The 21,317-nt window shown below is 36.4% G+C and overlaps 1 protein-coding gene across 1 annotated transcript in view; it reads left to right on the forward strand.

Moving 5' to 3' along the window:
* The window catches only part of LOC113232504 (homeobox protein HMX3-B-like), a 28,031-nt gene extending 18,012 nt beyond the window's left edge, over positions 1-10,019 (forward strand). Inside the window, exons 2-3 of the mRNA XM_026467255.1 lie at positions 1,923-2,029; positions 8,656-10,019. Coding sequence (XP_026323040.1) covers positions 1,923-2,029; positions 8,656-9,305 — 757 coding nt within the window. The 3' untranslated portion in view covers positions 9,306-10,019. The remainder of the gene's footprint in view (positions 1-1,922; positions 2,030-8,655) is intronic.
* Positions 10,020-21,317: the final 11,298 nt, after the last annotated feature.

Raw genomic sequence — 21,317 nt, forward strand, 5'->3', positions numbered from 1 at the left:
CTAAGATAGTAAAGTCATACTTTATATACTAGTCTATATAAAGTCTAACTAGTTATATCTAACATTAATGCAAATTTCCCAATGTTTATTATAGTTACAAAGTTTAAATTTACTTACCGTACCTATTTCCTAAAAAAAACTAAACTGCTACCGTGGCCGAACTGTGACAGTGCCGAAGTGCCACGGTTCGATTCCCGGGCCGGGAGAAATATTTGTATATCCTACATTTATTTCTCTCGTGAATTTGGGTGTAATATCTGGTTATCTATGTGTGTGTCCATGGCACGCGCGACTCAGAGTTTCCCTAGTGCGGGGCTATGTTGAGTGTGTGCGTTACTATAGATTACTATAGATTTCTGCCGCCAAGCAGTGATGTGAGCATTACTGCGTTCTGGTTTTGAAGTAAATTTATGTCTCGGGGTGACGGGCGCACTGTCACTGCGCCGCTCTGATTTTTGCATTTTAAAGCTCTGAGTGGCGCTGCTATTGTTATTGACAGGCGTTTCGCTTACCATCAGGCAACACTTGTTCGTCCCGTCACTAGGTATTATAAAAAAAAAAGTATTTTGCTAGATACTCTTTGGCCTTTATATAGAGTACGTAACGATGAATGTGAATGCGATATTTGATCATTTCTTTAGAAACTACACTGGGCGATTATGTGATCATAGAAACTAAATTGTCTTGGCTTGAATTCTTTTTTTCCTTTGAATTGAACTTCACATATAATATATATTTTATTCTACTCGGGGAATTACGAGGTTAACAAAAAAAGTTTTACATAATAGTATTTTTCAAGCCGAGTGGCCTAAGTAATAGGTACGAGATTTTAAGACCTAACTATGTGAATGATTGCATACAATATTTTTTCTACGAGGAAATATAATTATGAAACATAACCAATATTTAATTTATATAAATGTAATAGACTTAGAATAATAACGCATATAATGATACTTGGTACTTGGTACTTGGTGTAACGGGCTAGTAACGCTTATAATGATAGTTTCATATCAAATGAACTGTCACAAGAGAGGCAAAAATCAAATTCATGTAGGCTAGTTTTAGTAGTAGGTTAATTTTCGGTTTTAGTGAATATTTATATAAAAATACAAGTTGAAACGCGTTACTTCCTTGTAGAATGTGATGTTAGTATCTATTTTATGTTTGTCTGACGTATTTTATACTCATTTACCGCACATTTCGTCATTTTTAGCTAAAATTCTTGATCTATTCGCGGTGCAAGTTGACTTTGAGCACTGAAGGCCCGCCCGCTCGTGTAGGCCCATTGGGCGCGCTTCAATTTGCCTCACTTAGCGTGTGCGGGCTAGGTTTCTATGCGTTATTATTCTAAGATAATAGATATATTTTGATATCAAACCATTACAACAAACGCAATTAAAAAAATTAACCAGTTTAAGGGTAGGCAAAGGTACGTTCCACCTTACAGCCTCTTATTATATTATTTAGACGAAAGCCAAACAAACGCTACTTAACTAAAAACCAAAGAGATATAATAGAATTGGCCAAGTACCCCATATATTTCAACCAATTTTTTTAAGTTTATGATCGATTGCAAGATTTTAGGTCAATTTAACCAATCAAGAGGCAGTCTAACGTTTGAATAGACTCTTAATTGATATTTTAATTAGCAGAAATACGGCGTTCTTTTTTTGAAACTCATTCTGTGCACAGAACTTTTATGAAATTTTTCAGCTAAGTGGCGAGTACCATAGACAATAGAATTTTGATTCAAAACTAAAAAGAGCACCTTTATGATATGGTCCTTTATATACGAAACTATAATTATTGACAGATTAATGTACAGGAGTAGAAAAAAGCAATATAACGATATTATTATCAAAGAAAACGCGACAAATTTTTATTGGCCTCATTGTTAAAACGTAAACGCTTTGTTACAGGCTTGGTCTGATTTCGCAATGGAGCGCTTTGGCCGGGAGGTACGGAGGGCTGGTGCCGGCACCGTGGTACTGGCAGAGACCCCAGGAGAGGACCACCCCTCCTAGAGGTAAATAAATACACAACTACTCATACCACCCAGGTTGCAATGAAAGAATCTGTTTTTCCAATTATCTGCTAAATACCATACTATCTACTTTGGGTGCAGTTGAAAAGCATGCCGAGAGGCTTATAAGTGACCCGGTTTTAGTAGAGGCAAAGTTGCTGAACCTTGAATACCGCCGTAAAATTGCTTGTTTATCGGTATTCTACAGTATATCTCAAGGAAAGCGTGCGACGGAATTGCATGGTCTAATTCTGCCTTCCCCTTTCCACCATCGGGAGACTAGACGTAGGCTGGGGTTCCGCCCCTATGTTGTGGATATTCCAAGGATTCCCACGAAGTGTCAGAGTGGTTATAGCGCGAGTCCGTGAAACGCGCGATTGCATCGCTACACTTGCGTTTTATAGGCGATTGCATTGAAGCAAAGGCGCGACTACGTCGATACAAACTCGCAATTGCATCGATGCAACCACCTTTGTATCTCAAGTTTAGCGATGCAATCGCGCGTTTGTATCGATGCAGTCGCGCGCTTGCATCGCGTTTGCATCGCTGCATAAAATTGCGCGCATGTGTAAAGGTAGACGATTAGCGACTGCATCGCTACTGCATCGCGTTTGTATCGCCGTGTGTAACAGTTCTTACGCTTCCACATTTATATGGCAAACGATTATGAAGTGGAATTTTCTACCCACAGTCATCTTCTGAACGCTATGACTTTGGTCTTTTCAAACGAGAGTGAATAGTCTTTATTTAGGTGTACATGCTCCATCATTGACCCAACCATCACTATTCATCAGGTGAGATGGGGGATTGCACCTCTTATCAAATCTACTATGTAATACCGTAAGTGATTAATCGATGAGTCACCGCCTCGTCAAACTGTGAATAAACAAAGCAAAGCAAAGGAATAATTTAATAGCATTGTAAACTAAATCTCAACTGTTTAAACTCTAAGGGGCACTACTAAGGCCTCGTTGATATCGACTCGACGCGTCAGCGCGTAATCGATTCGAGTGCGTCTCGAGTTTCGTTCCAAAACGCCAGATTGACGACTCTTGTTACTGCGGATTATTTTTAAAAGGGAGGAATAAAAATTGATTCTTTTAATGTTTTAGGGACGGGCTACTCTAAAATGATCTACTCAATCATTTAAATTATTGGATATGCATACGTATATTTTTTATTTATTAAATGAAAATAAAAAGTTTTCCTTATACTTAGAAGACCAGATTTTGCTATAAAAGTATAACTTGCAACCTTAAAAGTATTTATATACACCTTCACGCACTTTTCCCGTCGATGTAGGCCTTCCACTAGCTATGGTCCTAATACACACGCATCAATGCCTTTATACACGTTCGTTGGTTAATGGTATTATAAGCAAAGTTGACAATTATCTCGGGTTCTTTTTACGTGTCGGAAATGGCGATCAGTCGCAATCAGCAGCTTGCTTATTAGGGTTAGATTATATTTTTATTATAAACAAATGTGTTACACAAAGTAAGGGACAGACCTAGAACAATTTCCGCTTGCAAACATAACTGTTTGGGGACTTTGAAGGCTTCAACTTTGCTGATGGTACTCTAGATTTTGCTTTTTTTAGCATGTCCTCAATTTGGTATTTAGAGTCGTCGTAATTAACTTGACAAGAATTCGTGGCTATATACTTATTATCTACGTCATTACGTCTACGTTATACCGAGTGTATCTGTACCTCATTCCATATAAAGTAAAAAACAACTCATCAAATCTCTCAAGCAAAATTATCCATGTCGCTGCGAAACGTACATTTTCAAACAAGCAATCATTGCGCTGGCAACCCCGCTTTAATTTGCAGAAACCCCTAGACAAAGCACGGCCATTTCACGCGGCCCAAACCGAGCGAACAATACGCTCCGTTTCTACCACATTCGTATGTTTCCCCTACATATAGCAATACTCAACCAAAACCAAACCAGAGGCGAAACTTGAAACTTGTAGTCATCTCGCTCACACCAATAGGTTTGTTTAGACGAACGCGTTCGCGCCAAAAGTGTCGTTGTTGCGTGTTCGTTTTAATTTTGGAATGCGGTTGTTTCAGATTGTCGTAGCGGATTGTTATTTCCTTTGTTTAGCTTGCAAATATTTCGTTTTCTAATTTCTTTGCAAATATTGCTACGTACTACGAGGTACATTTATTTCTTTTTTATTTCTAGAAAGAGATACTTCTGTAGTTTTGATAGTAACTTGCACTTTTTTTTGACATGGTGGTACGCTTAGAATAATAACGCATAGAATGATAGTTTCATATCAAACGAACTGTCACAAGTGAGGCAAAAACCAAATTCATGTAGGCGTAAGCAACTTGTAACTACGCTCGTCGGCACGCACACAAATATACAAATAATGATGCCATGGAATAACATTTCCCTCAAAAGTGGGGAAATTGTATCTTGCTTAACTCATCATTAAGTTAAAGGTGCCTACAGATTTGCCCGACATTGTCGATCAGGTGCCTACAGATGTGCTCGGTTTTGTCGATGAAAAACGTATAGCACTTATTTGTAAATCCAAGATGGCGGACACGATTTTTCAAAATATGCTATATGGGTATCCTTTTCGAGGTATTTGGGGATGCTCATTACGAATATGGCACTCATTTCTAAATCCAAGATGGCGGACACGAGTTTTGAAATAAATGCAATATGGGTATCATTTTCGAGGTACTTGGGGATGCTCATGACGAATATGGCACTCATTTCTACATCCAAGATGGCGGGCACGATTTTTCAAAAAAATGCAATATGGGTATCATTTTCGAGGTACTTGGGGGTGGTCATTACGAATATGGCACTCATTTCTAAATCCAAGATGGCGGGCACGATTTTTTCAAAAAAATGCAATATGGGTATCATTTTCGAGGTATTTGGGGATGCTCATTACGAATATGGCACTCATTTCTAAATCCAAGATGGCGGACACGAGTTTTCAAATAAATGCAATATGGGTATCATTTTCGAGGTACTTGGGGGTGCTCATTACGAATGTGGCACTCATTTCTAAATCCAAGATGGCGGGCACGATTTTTTCAAAAAAATGCTATGTGGGTATCATTTTCGAGGTATTTGGGGATGCTCAATGTGAATATGGCACTATTTGTAAATCCAAGATGGCGGGCACGATTTTTCAAATAATGGCAAGTTGGGTATCGTTTTCGAGGTATTTAGGGGTGCTCATTACGAATATTGCTTTTGTTTGAACTGTCGTGTTTGCCATCTTGGATTTAGAAATGAGTGCCATATTTGTATTGAACATTCCCAAACATCTCGAAAACGATACCCAACTTGCCATTATTCGAAAAATCGCGCCCGCATCTTGGATTTAGAAATAAGTGCCATATTCGAAACCTAAAACCGAAAATGCCATAAGCAAACATTAAAGAAAATAACTGTTAAAATAGATTAAAAAATCGCTTAAGAATGCTCCCCTTTTAAGAAAATAAAATATTTTAATATAAAATATTTCGCTTGAGTTACGAAAAGAAAGACATATAATAAGCTATCAAAGTTGTACTGGTGGTGCCAACACTATAGTAGAAACAAATATATAAGTACTGTAAATTTGTTGCAATATGTGCTCCAATTCAAATAAAATTAAAATAAATAATTATTCAATAAAGCATGAACGCAGAGCCGTTAAAAGTATTATAAAATAATTAAGTGTCCCAATCACTTACAGGAGTTAACGAAAACATTTAATGTAATGTATTAAAGTAAATATTAGTTCAAGATGCGCAAATAAATCTAAATTACAGGCACCACTAAAATTTACGTAATATAATTATTTTGATACAGAATAGCAAAATGGGGAGAAAAAAAATTCGTTACTTTGCAACACTTTCGTATCTTGTTGCCGCGAAATTATTTTTCTGTTTTAGTGAATATTTACATAAAAATATGAGTTGAAACGCATTACTTACTTGTGGAATGCGATGTTAGTGTCTATTTTGTTTGTCTGTTGTATTTTTACACCCATTTACCGCACATTTCGTCATTTTTAGCAAAAAATTTTGGAGCTGTTCGCGGTGCAATATGACCTTGAGCACTAACAGCCCGCGCGCTCCTGAGACGCGTTTGGAACCCTCTAACTTGCCTCACTTAGCGTGTGCGGGCTAGGTTTCTATGCGTTATTATTCTAAGGTGGTACGATACTGTTTTTTTTTAAATTTCAGTTACAAAAGTTGAGGATTTTACTGATAACCTATTTTGACATAATTTCTTTTCGCTCATGCGATAATTCAAGTACAGTGTGTAACTCAAATTGAATATATTACGAACCTTATACTAAACTGTTAAGGTTTTAACTGCAGTAGAGAACTGACAATCTAATGAAAAATCTTTTACTTCCATATAACTATAATGCTTTGGATTAAAAAAGTCTACTACTTTCCTTTTCAATGTCGAACGCAAAGATTAGAGACCATATTTATACTCTTCATACATAAGTAGGATAGGCAAATATAGCGAAAGTCTACCATCTACATGGTCTTTTACAAATAACGAAGAAACTAGTAAAACAAATGACTAAGTCGTTTTATTATGGGTTTATACAAATATTTTTAAACTACTACGGGGTGTTATTACGAGGTAATCCTCTTTTGGGAACTACACGGCAAACCACTTCGATAATGTAAAACATAAAGCGTGGGTAGTAAATTTATATACTCAGATGAGTATTAAATAATGTATGAGTGCATAATGTAAACTGCTTAACTGGTAAACGATTATGTAAACAGCAGGCGACGGTAACAAAGGCTTACGTGAGGCTTCGAAAATCAATCACTGCATGCGCTAACCATTATACGATGACCTCTATAGTACCTTGGATTCAAAGAAGCAAGTTTAATGGAAAATGCAATTTTTTGCAAGACTTTGTCATTGTACCGTATTTAATTAAATTTAAACGTAAAACAGTCACATATGAAAATAATATAATTTTGTAGTCGATTGACAATCATAACATGTAGACACTGGCAACACGAGCAGGGAATTATAGAAAATTTTTATTCAAATGTTGATGTCAAAATTTAAAATAACGCATTTCAAACATCTTGGGTTAACATTTAAATTCTCGACCAATAATATAAAATGAAATTTCTTAATTAAAATGAAATGCAATTTATTGTACATTAATTATGTATCAAAGTTCAACTAAAACTGGCCATATCAATGAAATACTCCCGTTCGTTTGTAGTGATTCATCGAACGCCGTTGATGACATCAACTTCGCGCCAATGCCTTTTCATTTTCGAATTTCGAAATTTCATTTTCAAAGATGGATTGTGTTGTGTTCTGTTCACGCCGCCAGTGCCGATTCAATTTTGAATTTAAATTCGGCGAAATGTTCGATAGTGTTTTCTTTGGGACAGAGCTGGATTTGGTTATGTTTGCTACTGTATATATGTTGGTACGTCGTAGTTTTGTCAATATTTGTGCATTTGAAATCGAAAGTTCGATGCTTCGATGGTGTTTTTTTGAACCATCGAGTATATAACTAGAAATAGAGACGAAATAAGGGCCATATATTTCTGGTAACACATTAGCGATACTGCTCTTGTAAATATCCACTCCCGTTTGCACTGAAATATAGACAGACCAACTACTGACCTGTGTGTACATCTCCGTATATTCCAAAAAATGTTCTGTATTTATTGTAATAAAGATAATATCTCTAACAATGTCATGCTGTTCTATTCGGTGGTGTGGAAAAAACTGCAAAACTTCTAATTACAAAACAAACGGAATCACATTTCATCGGTAATTAGATATTAAATATGTAATTTTGCAATTTTCGTCCATTATAGCAAAGCTCAAGTTAACTGGTCGATTTGAAGTGAAACAGTTGACAACACCCATTGACGACACCCGTCAATTGTTTCGAACTCGGGCTAGCCAATCGGAGCACAGTTGTCACAGTAATGATATGGCAGAATAGTTTTCAAACAAATTAAATGACATTTCGTCTCTATTCTGGTTATATACTCGATGTTTTGAACATATTCAAGTAGAATTGAAGTACCAAATCCAGTTCGTTGAACTACTTGCCAGCGTCAAATCGGATTGGGATTGGATTGTAATATTCCACTCAGTTACCCATGGCACACATCTGTCATTATCATATGTATGCCACAAACAATATCTTCCGTAATGTTTATTTAATACCCAGTACTTTACTCGACTTAAAAGCACAAATCCGTCAAATTGCCTAATCGCAGGCGTGGAATCCTCCAATCGGAATTATGTGGATTTGGAGTCGAAATCGGGCTGGCCTTAATTGGATCGCATCGTGGTCGAAAGATTTCGATTTGTTGTATGACGAAGCCGTATAACGACTACGTGATTTGTCGATTGAAGCTCTATTGACTTTTATAAGGGTTTAAGCGATACAATGAGGCACAATAATTACGTAAGCCTACATACAGAACAATCACCTAAACCTACATGACGTGTATTGATCGGTTTATGTTTTTCAGAAAAGAAACATTTTCCATAATTACTAATGGTAGACAGCTGATGATCTCAATAAAATTGACAAACTGTTCGATTCTAAATCTCTGTTATAAGACCAAAACTAATGTTCAAAATTTCTTACAGAAGACTCAACAACCAACGAAGAAGGTTCCGCCGGGGGTTCACCGCGACCACGAAGCCCCCCGCGTGCCCCTACACCCCCCTCTCCATCGAGATCATCGCCCTCTCCTCGATCCCCACGCCTTCATCCCGCGCTTTACCCTCAGCAACAAGACGCTAATGATTCAGACCCAGATGTCGACGAGAGCGATGACTTCGATAAAGATGAAAAGAGAGATCCTAACGCAAACCTCGGTAAACGAAAGAAGAAAACACGAACTGTTTTCTCCCGCTCTCAAGTATTCCAACTAGAGTCTACATTTGATATGAAACGGTACTTAAGCAGCTCTGAACGCGCTGGTCTTGCTGCTAGTCTTCACCTGACAGAGACACAGGTGAAGATCTGGTTTCAGAATCGACGTAACAAGTGGAAGAGACAGCTGGCTGCAGAGTTGGAAGCGGCAAATATGGCCCACGCAGCACAAAGGTTGGTCCGCGTACCGATTTTGTATCATGAATCACGACCAACATCAATCCCGCACACTCCTTTGCCGAATTATCCGCAGTTTTCGAATGATCCTGGAGTATATTTCCCACCACAAGCGCCGCAGCAACTTCAGCCTCTTCCACCTTCTCCAGTGACGTCACGAGCCCCTCTATCAAGCCTAGTGTAGTGTTCGCTCGAATCCGTCCGTAGGACTGACAACGCAGCAGACGGATTTTAAACTTGAAATGAAAGAACTTCGAACGCGATATAGTTTGTGTTCAGTTTTTGAAAGACTAGTCATATCAATTGAGTGTCGAATGCCAAATCGTTCAAATGCGTAAGTGTATGGAATTGTATTTTAGCGGTAATTTGTCCTTAAATTGATTTATTGAAATTTTGATTAGATACTGGCAGGTAAGAAATGCTAGAGAAAATTCTTCTATTAGTAAGGGCTGTACAATGAATTCTTTCGAATCGCTTTGTCGTTAACGTATATAACGCGTTTTCGATAGAATTCGTAGAGTTAAATTAAATTTAAAAAACCTCGAATGTCGTACAAAAATTTGTCATTCCATGTTGTATATACAATTGTATATAAGAATGTTTTAATTAATATTTCTCTTGTATTTATTCTAGTTAAGACCTAGTTAATAATGTAAATATTAGATATTCAAAGAACTGATTATGCTTCTTATTGTAAGATCTTTGAATTTGCCCGCATTTATGTTATATAGTTAACAAATAATATTCTATTATCTTTATTTCACCAATTGAAAATGCGCAAAATCTTGTAATTCATAATTTTTTGAAAGTGCAAAAAATTATTTGTATTTACATTACTTATTGTTATTCTGTTTTGTCTTATTTTATAAAATCTTTTTTATGGGTTCCTGTCCCGAACGCCGAGTAAAATAAAATAAATAAACATAATATTGATTAATTTACTTCCAGTACCGTACCAAGTACGGTCCTGTATAAATAGCCCATGTAGGTTCACACTTTGTGAGAAATTACATATATATTTCAACAGGGGCCTAATTTTACGTTTCGAACGTGCTGTTTTCCATCGAATGCAAAAGCTGTGTTGTCATATCGCTTAAACGCAAATTCGGTAAAAGTGAGTGGGTTACCCGAATTAGTAGTTTTCATTGTGTACATTTTTGAACTACGACCGTTTTAAAGATCACTGCAAGTAATTAAGGCAGTTGACACATCTCACCATACTTAAAGTTTTTTATTGCCATAGTAAGAATAACATATTGAAGAGATCCTTCGATTTGTATAGGTTAGAGTGAATAATGAACTATTAATCGCGTTTAGGACGCCTATATATAAGACGCTTATAGAACCGCTGCTGTGGCATCACATGCGCATACAATATTTCTATAGACGTCGAATTTTTTTTTATAATATCTAATTATTATATTAAAGTCGTTCGATCCAAATGTCGTTAAAGCGTATTCTGGTATATGAATAGAACTTAAATCGACTCTAAACGTTACGTATTCTGCTAAAATATTGACAGTTCTTTCAATAGACTTTCGACGACTAAAGTTCAAATTTCACAATCGAAGATGTCGTTCATTAGTCGTTATGTTTCGATTCTACTCATATCAACGTTCCTTCAAGTGTTACGTAAATACCCATTTTGGGTAGGACTTCGATCGAACGACTATGTAACTTCAACGATATTTTGATAGCTTGAACTTACGTGAATCGCACTACTGATGGTAAGTTACACGCATGTCCATAACAGTTGCAGTTCCACTCAGAGCTTTAAATCGCAAAGATCTGAGGGGCACTCCCACTGCCCAAGTCTCATGTGCCTATAATTTCATCAGCACCCATTACCATTCAAAACCGGAACACAGTAATGCTGACATTACTGCTTGGCGGCAGAAATAATAAGGTGGCAATACTTTAAAACTAGATTAAAGCACATAAGTTAAAATAATAATAACGCACACACTCAACATAGCCCCGCACTAGGGTAGCCCTGTGTCGCGGGTGCCATGGACACATACATAGACAACTACAAATTATACCCAAACTCACGAGAGAAATAAATGTAGGCCATACAAATATTTCTCCCGGCTCGGGAATCGAACCTGGGACCTCTGCGTGGCAGTCCAGCGTGGTAACCGTTCGGCCACAGAGGCAGTTTCAGAAAAATTTGAGAAAAATCCAACATTATTCAAATTAATACATCTACCCACTAAAGCTCAGGAGTTTATTCATTTGTAACTAAATTCTAGTGGCATCTTTTTCAAATTTATTATTCTCTTCACATCTGCCAACATTATAAAAAATACAAAAATTATATATTAAGAATTTAAACACTTTTTCACTTGTGCGCTTTAGTCCGCCGACTCTAGATTTAGACGCTCAGTTGCAGCGCACATGCACACGTCACTTTACAAGTCACAATAAGGCCACAAATTCGCAATGGTGGTGGTGCGTTCGGCGGGGCGTTCAAGGTCCAATACAACACATCATCCAACACAAGACACAATGTACGCACAAATCTTGAACGCACCAGGGTTGTGAATTTGTGGCCTTACTGAACTAAAAATTACTGAAAGTTCACAGGTGCTTCTAGAAGCGTTTAGTTTTAAGGGGCGCCCTAATTTGTATTTTCAAATAAACCAGCGGTTCTTTACAGGTACCACGGTCACGGATTTAATAGGTAGTCACACCTAATAACAAATATTCGTAATTTAGATGCGAAACAACAGTTTCATTTCCAATAAGCAGTCAGAAAAACCTAAGAACTTTAAAACCATTATCTTTAAAGTTGAAATGACATGGATGTAATGTGAAATGATGTACACGAAGGGTAAAATACTCACTTACCGGACTTGTTTTAAATGTAATTCTGTATTATGCTAGTACGCTTGAAGTTTAATGTTGTTTCTTGAGAGTAGCTGCATTGTACTTATATCATTATGCATTACGCCGCAGTAAGCCAAACAAATAAAACAATTATGCAATAAAGTTTGTGTTTTCTTTCGGAGCTTTGAAAACTTCAGAATATTTCAGTCGCTGTTTAGTGCAAAATTTATACCATTTTTTTTAGATATTTATTGACACACACACTCATAGCTCCGCACTAGGGAAACCCTGTATTGCGGGTGCAATGGACACAAACATAAACAATCACAAACTACATCCAAACAAACCCAGGAGGGAAATAAATGTAGGCCATAGAAATATTTCTCCCGGCCCGGGGATCGAACCCAGGACCTCTACGTCCTGCTGCGTGTGGAGTCCAGCATGGCAACCGTTCGACCACGGAGGAGTTTATAATACAGTTTTAAGTACGTTGTGTCTGGAATGGATCAGAAGAAAATAGTTTCAAACTTTTGACTATAGGTAGGGGAGTGTACCATGACGCAGGTGAAAGGGAGTGCAGATGTAAGGTAGAAATAATTGAGTCGTTAAGTGGTAGATGACGGTGATATTTTGGTTAAAAAATGTATTTATACTTATTTCTGGCATGTCTGGTGGCTGTTACATAGTGGAACGCTTTGGAGTCTCAGAATCATACAGCGTCCGCCTCCCCTTTCTGGCCAGTTCATCTGCGTTGTCACGTGAGCCGCTGTGTCCTTTACCCACTGTAAAGTTACATCATGTACGATTTCAACGTTAAAAAAAATACTGAATGGATGTTATTGAGAATAATAGGATTATGTTTTATTTATGCATAAGTAATATTTAGTTATTCGCTTATAAACGAGAGCATAAATTTTTTGGTTCCATTTTTTAACTTTCAAATCACAATATGAAGTTTATACAATTTTTTGTGTGAAATGACTCAACTAGTTTGTTATAATCAATAATACAAAAATCGAACACAGAGAAAAATTCATTCGATCCGGTTGGATTCGAACCAGCGTCTTCAGTATATCAGACTGACGCTCTCCTAACAAGTAGACGCTACTACGAATTTTTGTATGTGATTGTTGCAGATCTTAGATATTGTTCTTTTTTACGACTTTTTGCCATTTGACAATTCCACCATTTTGAGTTACGACAGTATTTGATTTCATATAATATAACATCCGTGTACAAACCATGGCATTTATCAGTATCGTACAAATCTACAATAGCATTACAAGTCAATCGCCTAAGTGATTGGCATAACGGCGATTACTGTCGCGTGCCGACTACGGAACCCATTACCCGATCGCTATCAGGGTAAATACCACAACGGATTGCACGGTGACGGCGGGAATGAGCTGAATACTGGTACGAAACACGTCTGTGGTCTTGCACGAACTTCGTCACGGACTTGGCCACGATTGCAGAAGAGGTGTACTTCAGGAAACAATTCCTTATTTTGATTAACAATGTACAATATAATTTCTTTATTTCAGGTCTCACTAGTGTCATGGAAACATTTTCCATTTTGAAAAATTCATATTTTTCGAGAAAAATTAAATACTTCTTCTTGTTTCTGTTGAAGAATTTTGTCAATGTCAAGTCAGTCATTGGAGTTACGCTTTCATATTTGAGATATTTAATTAATTAACACTGCTCTTTAGTTTATTCCGGCTTCTTTAATAATACAGAACAACACGATGTACCATCACTGTTACAGATATTTAAATAAATAAGTTTTCTAATTTAAGTTTGTACCTACCTACCTACTAATAAAATCAGTTATTAATTCTAGGAGGGGATTTGCAAAAACACATAACACAAATTTGAAATCTACGGGGCGAGGAATAGGTGGAAGACTGTCTTAAATAGAACATGATCTGGTAGGGTAGCTGAAAAATACGTGCTCTGGGGTGATTCCTCCAGGCCACATTAATATTAAATTAAAATAACTATATAGAGTAGTAGTAATAGTAAGATTTTTGGTCCTCCGGGACAGGGTAAGGCGTCTAGCCGTACTGCCAAATCTTAGATTTCAATTTTTCTTACATTTTGTAATTTTATTAAGGTAAATTACCAGATCTTGAGTTAACGTCTTGTGTTTGTTATAGTTGTAGAGTCATTGTCACTTTGGAGTTGCAAAGTAAGTCCGAGTATTTTTTTTAGGTCAGAGTTCTCCTAGAGTGGAGTTAATAAAATCATATATGTTTATAGGGATAAAATTTTCTGGCCAAGCTAAACTGTCCTGTAGTGAAGGCGGGATTTTTTGAAGAGCCGAGAAGCAGTCGCTGAATGTCGAAAGCAGGACATGAAAAGAAAAAGTGTCCTAATGTTTGGTCTTCTTAAGTCGTGTATTCAGTGCAAATTGGGGAAGTTATTATGCGCTTACGATGTAAATGAGCTTTAAATCTACAATGTCCAAATCTCAGTCTATTTATCTAGGTATAAAACTTTCTTTGTAAGTAATTATTTGAGACAGTAAACCATGGTTTTCGGATAACATTTTAGAATATTTTTCCTATATTTCTCATTTGACAGTTGACACCTGTCAGCTGTCAAATGAGATACTGAACGAAAACGATGGAGCCATTAAAGATTTTTTTCTATAACATTTTTTTTAACACATGAAGTGACGGGACGTACACGTCGTGCACCTGATAGTAAGCTCACGCCTGTCCTTAACAATCGCAGTGGCACTCGAGAACTTTAAACCGCAAAGATATAAGTGGCACTGCCACTGTGCCCGGCACCTTGAGACATAAGTTGACAAGTCCCATGTACCTGTAATTTCATCAGCACCCTTACTCTTCAAAATTGGAACACATTAATGCTCACATTACTGCTTGGCGGCAGTGGCAATACTTCCCGGGACGAACTCTTTCACAAGGAGCTCTACTGCTACTAATTACATTACATATATTGCGCATTGGTGAAATTAGAGCCACATGGGACTTGTCAACTTATGTCTCAGGGTAACGGGAGTAATGGCAGTGTCCCTCAGATCTTTGCGATTTAAAGCTCTAAGTGGCACTACAACTGCTTTGGATAGGCGTGTCGCTCACCAGCAAGCGCACGACATATTCGTTCGTGACTTGGTATCCTAAAAAAAATCACTTCATCTTTTTTGAAAATTAGGCGACAAAGAAACCAAAATGTTACCCCACATCAAGACGTTAGAGAAAGTCATTACTGAATCCAAAAAACATAATTACCAAGGCAATAGCTAAACTTCGACATGTCACTTTTTTTTGACGTTTCGGATACGGCATATATATATTGTGTCAAATTATAATATCCGGTCGAACTTCGAGCCGATATACAATCGGAAACTTTCGTTCGTTCGTTGTTTCGTATTTTATAGAAGAAACCATAATTACGTATGATAAATTGTAATATTTACACTTTTACACAAGAAGTAATATTTTTTATGTAAATAATTTACAGTTTTGCTAGCGACAACTGGCCCTGTGTACGCGGTACAAACAAGAATATAAATCATAATAAACTAACGCTATCACGTCGGGCATCACCGTTAATAGTAAACAACACCATTATTATTGGCCTGATAGAGTAAATGTTTAAACGACGGCACGCGGCGAGTGTTGCCGGGAACCGACCACTTCCGGATACCATACCACACTTCCAGGCAGGAAGTTGAGGGTGCTTTAGGGTTTGTATTTGAAATTGGAACTTATTAGAAGTACTAAAAGTGATAGGCAATTTTTGTACACTTTTATAGAACTTTTACTTAAATGTACTCGCCTTTAGAATAAAGAAATGTGTGAAAATTTTATACTCACTCTTCTAGGTTACCATAGAACGAGTTTTGTTTCACAGCTGTACAAAGTTTATTTTCACAGTAGTGAATAAGTAACCAAGAACGTTTAATAGTAACATTTATTATCATTGTATTAAGCCACCTTATTGTCATCCGTCGGACCTAAGCTCTTTCTACAATAACCAAGCTGAATATTTATCAAAAAATGAAGCGTCTTGATTCTGTAGGTCTAATTTTGAATGATGAAGGAATAATAAGAATGAAGAATGAATTAAATTAGTGTCAAGTGTCAATTATGATAAAGTTGATTTACTCAAATGAACGATATTTTAGTACATTTTAACGCTCTACCTCTCTGTGATGAGAGCCGGTCTATAGTTCATATTCCTGCACTTTACAATTTAAAATGCAAGAAATAGTTTTGAATAAATAAATAAATAACGCACACTCTCATAGTCCCGCACTGTGGAAACCCTGTTTTTATTTATAGTACCAAGCGACGGGACGAAAAAGTTGTGCGCCTGGTGGTAAGATGCACGCCTGTCCGTAACAATTGCAGTGCTTCTCAGATCTTTCAGTCGCAAAGACCTGAAAGGCACTGCCACTGCGTCTGTCACCTTGACACATAAGTTTACAAGTCCCATGTGCCTGTAATTTACGTAATACAACCACCACCATACCATTGCCATTTAGGTACGTCGTGCGGGGACGCTCCTTTCGAGCACCCCAGAGCTTAGAGTATTACGTACTGTCGCTTCGTACAATCAAGTGAGTACCTCCTTAGTAGAACTCATGAATTCATAATAATAATAAGAAAGCAGTCCTGCTCGATACAGCACGTATATTGTTCATTGGTTCTTGAACTTGAGTCCCTGTCTCCGGTCCCCGGTGCCATTTAAAAAATCCAAATTAATCTTTTAAGCCATGATAGAGGTAAGAGTCTAAACTAGATATTGAGGCTTAAGACATTTATTCTCACTAAGAATTATAAATAAGTCACTAACATGAGAACACAGAGAAACATATTGCAATAGTATTTAACTGTTTAACATCTATTTAACAATCAAGTTTTACCCGCATTGTAATATAATAGACCACACGATCGCAGATACTAACTATAAGCGCAACCATGGATGTACTCACAGGCTACGCCCACTACTTATACTAGATGTGGCTCATTATATTAATTTTAATTTTATTTCCGTTTTAGAGTTTTACTAAAGACAACAAATAACAGAATTTGTGTATAATTACAGGTGGTATGTTTACTTTTCTTTTACTAGTGGTAGTACTTTATTTAGTTTATTTTTATTATTATTTTTTACTTATTTTTAGATAAGTATTAATAATAATAATAATATGGCAGACGATGGTCTGAAACACACACCAAAATAAAGCTTAAAATTCGCACGTGTTGCCAATGACCTCCCACTATTATCCATATGGACTATTTAAAAAGATTAATCAAAGAAAAATGAAGACGTCTGCGTAATGAACCGATCGCTAATAATTCGATTATGACGCCATAAAAAAGTTAAAGAGCTCTTATCTTGCTAACGACATTGTATCACGGAAGCGCGGTGTCAACATTTGTACAGTAGCTATTCATTTGATTTCGACTTTAAATTATACTATAGATGTTAGTAGACTGGGATTTTCTTTGCATTTTTTTTTAAAGACGTAAATAAATGTTAACTCCCCAATTCAAATTGTAATCCTTTAACTTATGTGCGTGCCATTTGATTTCTGTTTTACACACGCTGATACGCCTGTAATGGTTGTATCTTTCGGCGTATTTTTTTTTTATAGAAATACATACAGAGTAATGCATAAACTTCCATATTGTATTTGATACGTTGATAAACGTGGAATATATATGGGAATTTTTTGCCTGCATATTTAGTGCTATATGTTGACGAAAGTTGTAGTTAGAATAAGAATTGACGAAAAGTGAGTAGTATTTTTTAGGTGGTCGGACAAAATGTAAATAGTAATATTTTTGTTCGCGGATGACCATATAAACCCACCTACCTTTAATCTTCTTGTATTCGGCTCCTCGTATGAGTTGGTGGATGGCGTCTCCGCTATTCTTTGCCTTTATGCCTCCTTTCTGGAGCTTCAAAGGTCCACCGTCACAATCAGTGACCAGCAGACACCAACACGACACAAAACAGTCAATAATAAAAATGACGGATGAATGAGAAGAAGAGCACAAAATCACTCGGTCAAGCAAGAAGTCGAGACAGTTCTGGCGGGCGGACTTCCGAACGAATATAAGAAAAAATGCAGGTGATATTTTATCGCGATCCGGTGATGTGTTATGTACCTACATTTTTTATATAATAATGATTATTTATAATCTCTCCGGCATTTGTGACATTTGTAACTGATTTCAATAAAACTTGGCAATTAGATGTAATTCCACAAACTTTTGAGGCCGGTTTTTTAGGACTCTGTACTGAGATTATGAAGGCACCGGTTTAATAATTTTGAAATTGTACTATTTATGTCGAGTTCTTACATTTCACGATAGCTACACATTGGAAATTGAAGAATTTTTTCGGATGTACGTCGCATATATATATATATATATATTTACATAAACTAACGTTTCGGGCATTTTACAAGACCCATGGTGATGAAAAATAAGCGTTTCACTCCGTTTACGTAATTAATTTTTATGCAACATGCGGGTCCAACATGGTTTTGGCACGGAAAACCTCCGATATACAGATTCCTTGCTGAGTTTTTCTTCTACCGTAAAGATATTGAATTTACTAGTCATGTTAATTATACAGTGTACAATATCGTGCTATCACGAAAGCTCACGAAAGCATTACCATAAAGCAATTTGGATTTTATCGCTAAGTAATAGAGATTACATTGCTTTATCACTACAATCCTCTAATTACTAGCGAACAATACGACATCACGCTATCTCTAGCTTTTATTGGAGACAAAACCGTACTACGTAGACTTTAGATGTTATTTTTCAGCAGAATTGAGAAACGCCTGATAATGTCATTCGAAATAGTTTTTTGATACGAAAATGTGCTTTTAAATACCTTTTAATTCCATTTCGAATTAAGTTAAAATGATTTTTTTAAATTAATGTAATTTGTGATGGGTAACTGTGACTGTTGCTAGGTTTAAAGTTAAGTGATATATCGATACCTTCCATTGCTTGTTGCATGTTAAAATACCAGTTTTTGCTTTTAACTTAAATATAATCTTGTTGTGTATACAAAAAATGATAAATTTAAAAGGCAAAAAATTGTATTGATTCTTACAACAACTTACATGGGAAGTATAATGTACAGTCAACAGCAACACATTGACGTATCTTGTTCCGTTGCACTGGAGGCGATTTTCGAACGATATGTGTAGTCTGATGTGCTGTTGTCCGGAAATAAAAAAAGGATATATTTAAATTAAAAAGCAAAAAATGGTATTTTGACTTATAACAACTTTTATATACCATTGTGCGTTAGTTTATTTACGAAAAACTCTCCACATAGGATTTTATTCTTATTGGAAGAAGTAGACCACGAGAAGACACGTCTATTCCATATTATCAAGTTGAAGTTCAAGTTTTATGTGTCCATGGCGCCGTTACACGATTCCGCCAATGTCAGGCATGGAAGACTTAATGTTATGATGAAAAAATTTACGATTACTGAAAAATGAGACAATGAGATTACGGAGCATATATTAAGATTATCATTTCCGGAGTTTAAAACTTACATTGAAAGTATTTTAATTGAAAAATATGTATTACAAAATTGGATACTACGTAAGATGGAGAAACGACATGACTCTAGATTCCACAGCATTTCAATTTTTGGAAAGAACAATTCCTAGAGTTTCTTGTTCGTTCTTCTCAGGAAAGTCAGCACAGTGAATGAGCAGAAGCTTATAAAATGACGTTTTCAATTGTACATCTATTTTGCCTTTGAAATAAATGACAACACAAACACTTGTTATGTATCGGATACCGGTGCAATTTGCTTAGTATATAATATATACAGTTAGAATAAAATTAATATATACATAATAAAATATATACTATTTATACAGAATAAAAAATTAATATATACAGTTAGAATAAAAGATTGTGAAATATATGTGAAATATTGTGAGATATTCACATTATCACTATTACAGTAAAAAAAATCGTGGAATACCATGGTTTAATAATTGGAATACCACGGTTTGTTAATGTACCAATTTATTTAATAAAAAAAATAGACACATCACACATCAGAGGACTAAAGTAACCGGTATAGCCCGCCAAATCAGTAAGCGTCAGTGGCAGTGTGCCGGACATGTCTGCAGGAGGGCTGGTGGCCGATGGAGCAGACTTGTCTTAGAGTGGCGACCACGACAAGGTACAAGGTACTAAGGTAGTGTAATGTAGTGTGTGACGGTCTGGGAAAGGAAAAGTGGCAGCGACTGGATGCGGGCGGCACAGGACCGGGAGAGTTGGCGCGCTCAGGGGGAGCCCTATAGCCCTATAGCAATGGATGCGTGCATGAAAAAATAGTCTCTGCGAGAAGTTAAACTGCATAAGAAGACTACTGGGTTGGCTAGATGGCTACGATTCTTGTTGGAATATTGAAATATGTATAGTGCACTACGCTGGTTGGGACATTCACGTTATAATGGGTCGATGATTCATCGTCGGATGAACTGTAGTTTATATAAAACAAATTAATATATAAATAAATAAAATTTAAATCCGATATAAAATATACCGATATGTTGGTGAAATGGTGGCTGTAGCACAAGGGACTTGTCAACTTATGTCTCAGGGTGACGGGTGCAGAGGCAGTGTCCCTCCGATCTTTCCGGTTTAAAGCTCTGAGTGGTACTGCAACTGTTATGAATAGGCGTGTCGCTTACCACCAGGCCCACGACTTGTTGGTCCCGTCACTTGGTATTATAAAAAAATGATAATACAAGTTCTTCCACAACGTACGCACGCACAACGTTTCACGTGTAGACTAAAGACTTTTTATTGGAAAAGTTCCTTTACTCAGTAACAGACTACATTCAAAGTACTAAATAAACAACTAAATTATTATATTTATTAACAAATTTGACATTCACCGTATACTCTAATTACTTATTACATTCATTGACATTTCCTGTATACACTTGACATTGTTAGTTTAATACAATTATTTATTAGATCAGATTTCATTAATTATGTTGATTTGTTGTGTTTATATACATTATTGTGTACTACTACTGTGACTTACTATAATATAATTATTTCTTCATTATTTTGTAAACTGACTCTCACTTTACGAGGAGTAGTGTAAAATGACATGTAATCGTATTTGTATGAAATTTGTAATGTTCAGAGAAATAAACTGAACTAAACGAAACAGAAGATCCTCCCACTATAGAATGATTCTGCGCGTTGTGGCTGGTAGAGTGGATTGCCCGATCATGCTACATTGCATGAAACTGCATTTAAAACCATGTCGATGATTTATTTGATATTTAGTTTAATTTGTTTAATTATTCTATGTTTTT

Source organism: Hyposmocoma kahamanoa, unplaced genomic scaffold (genome assembly GCF_003589595.1).
Source record: "Hyposmocoma kahamanoa isolate Upper Pololo Valley unplaced genomic scaffold, ASM358959v1 76, whole genome shotgun sequence".
Taxonomy (NCBI): Eukaryota; Metazoa; Arthropoda; class Insecta; order Lepidoptera; family Cosmopterigidae; genus Hyposmocoma; species Hyposmocoma kahamanoa.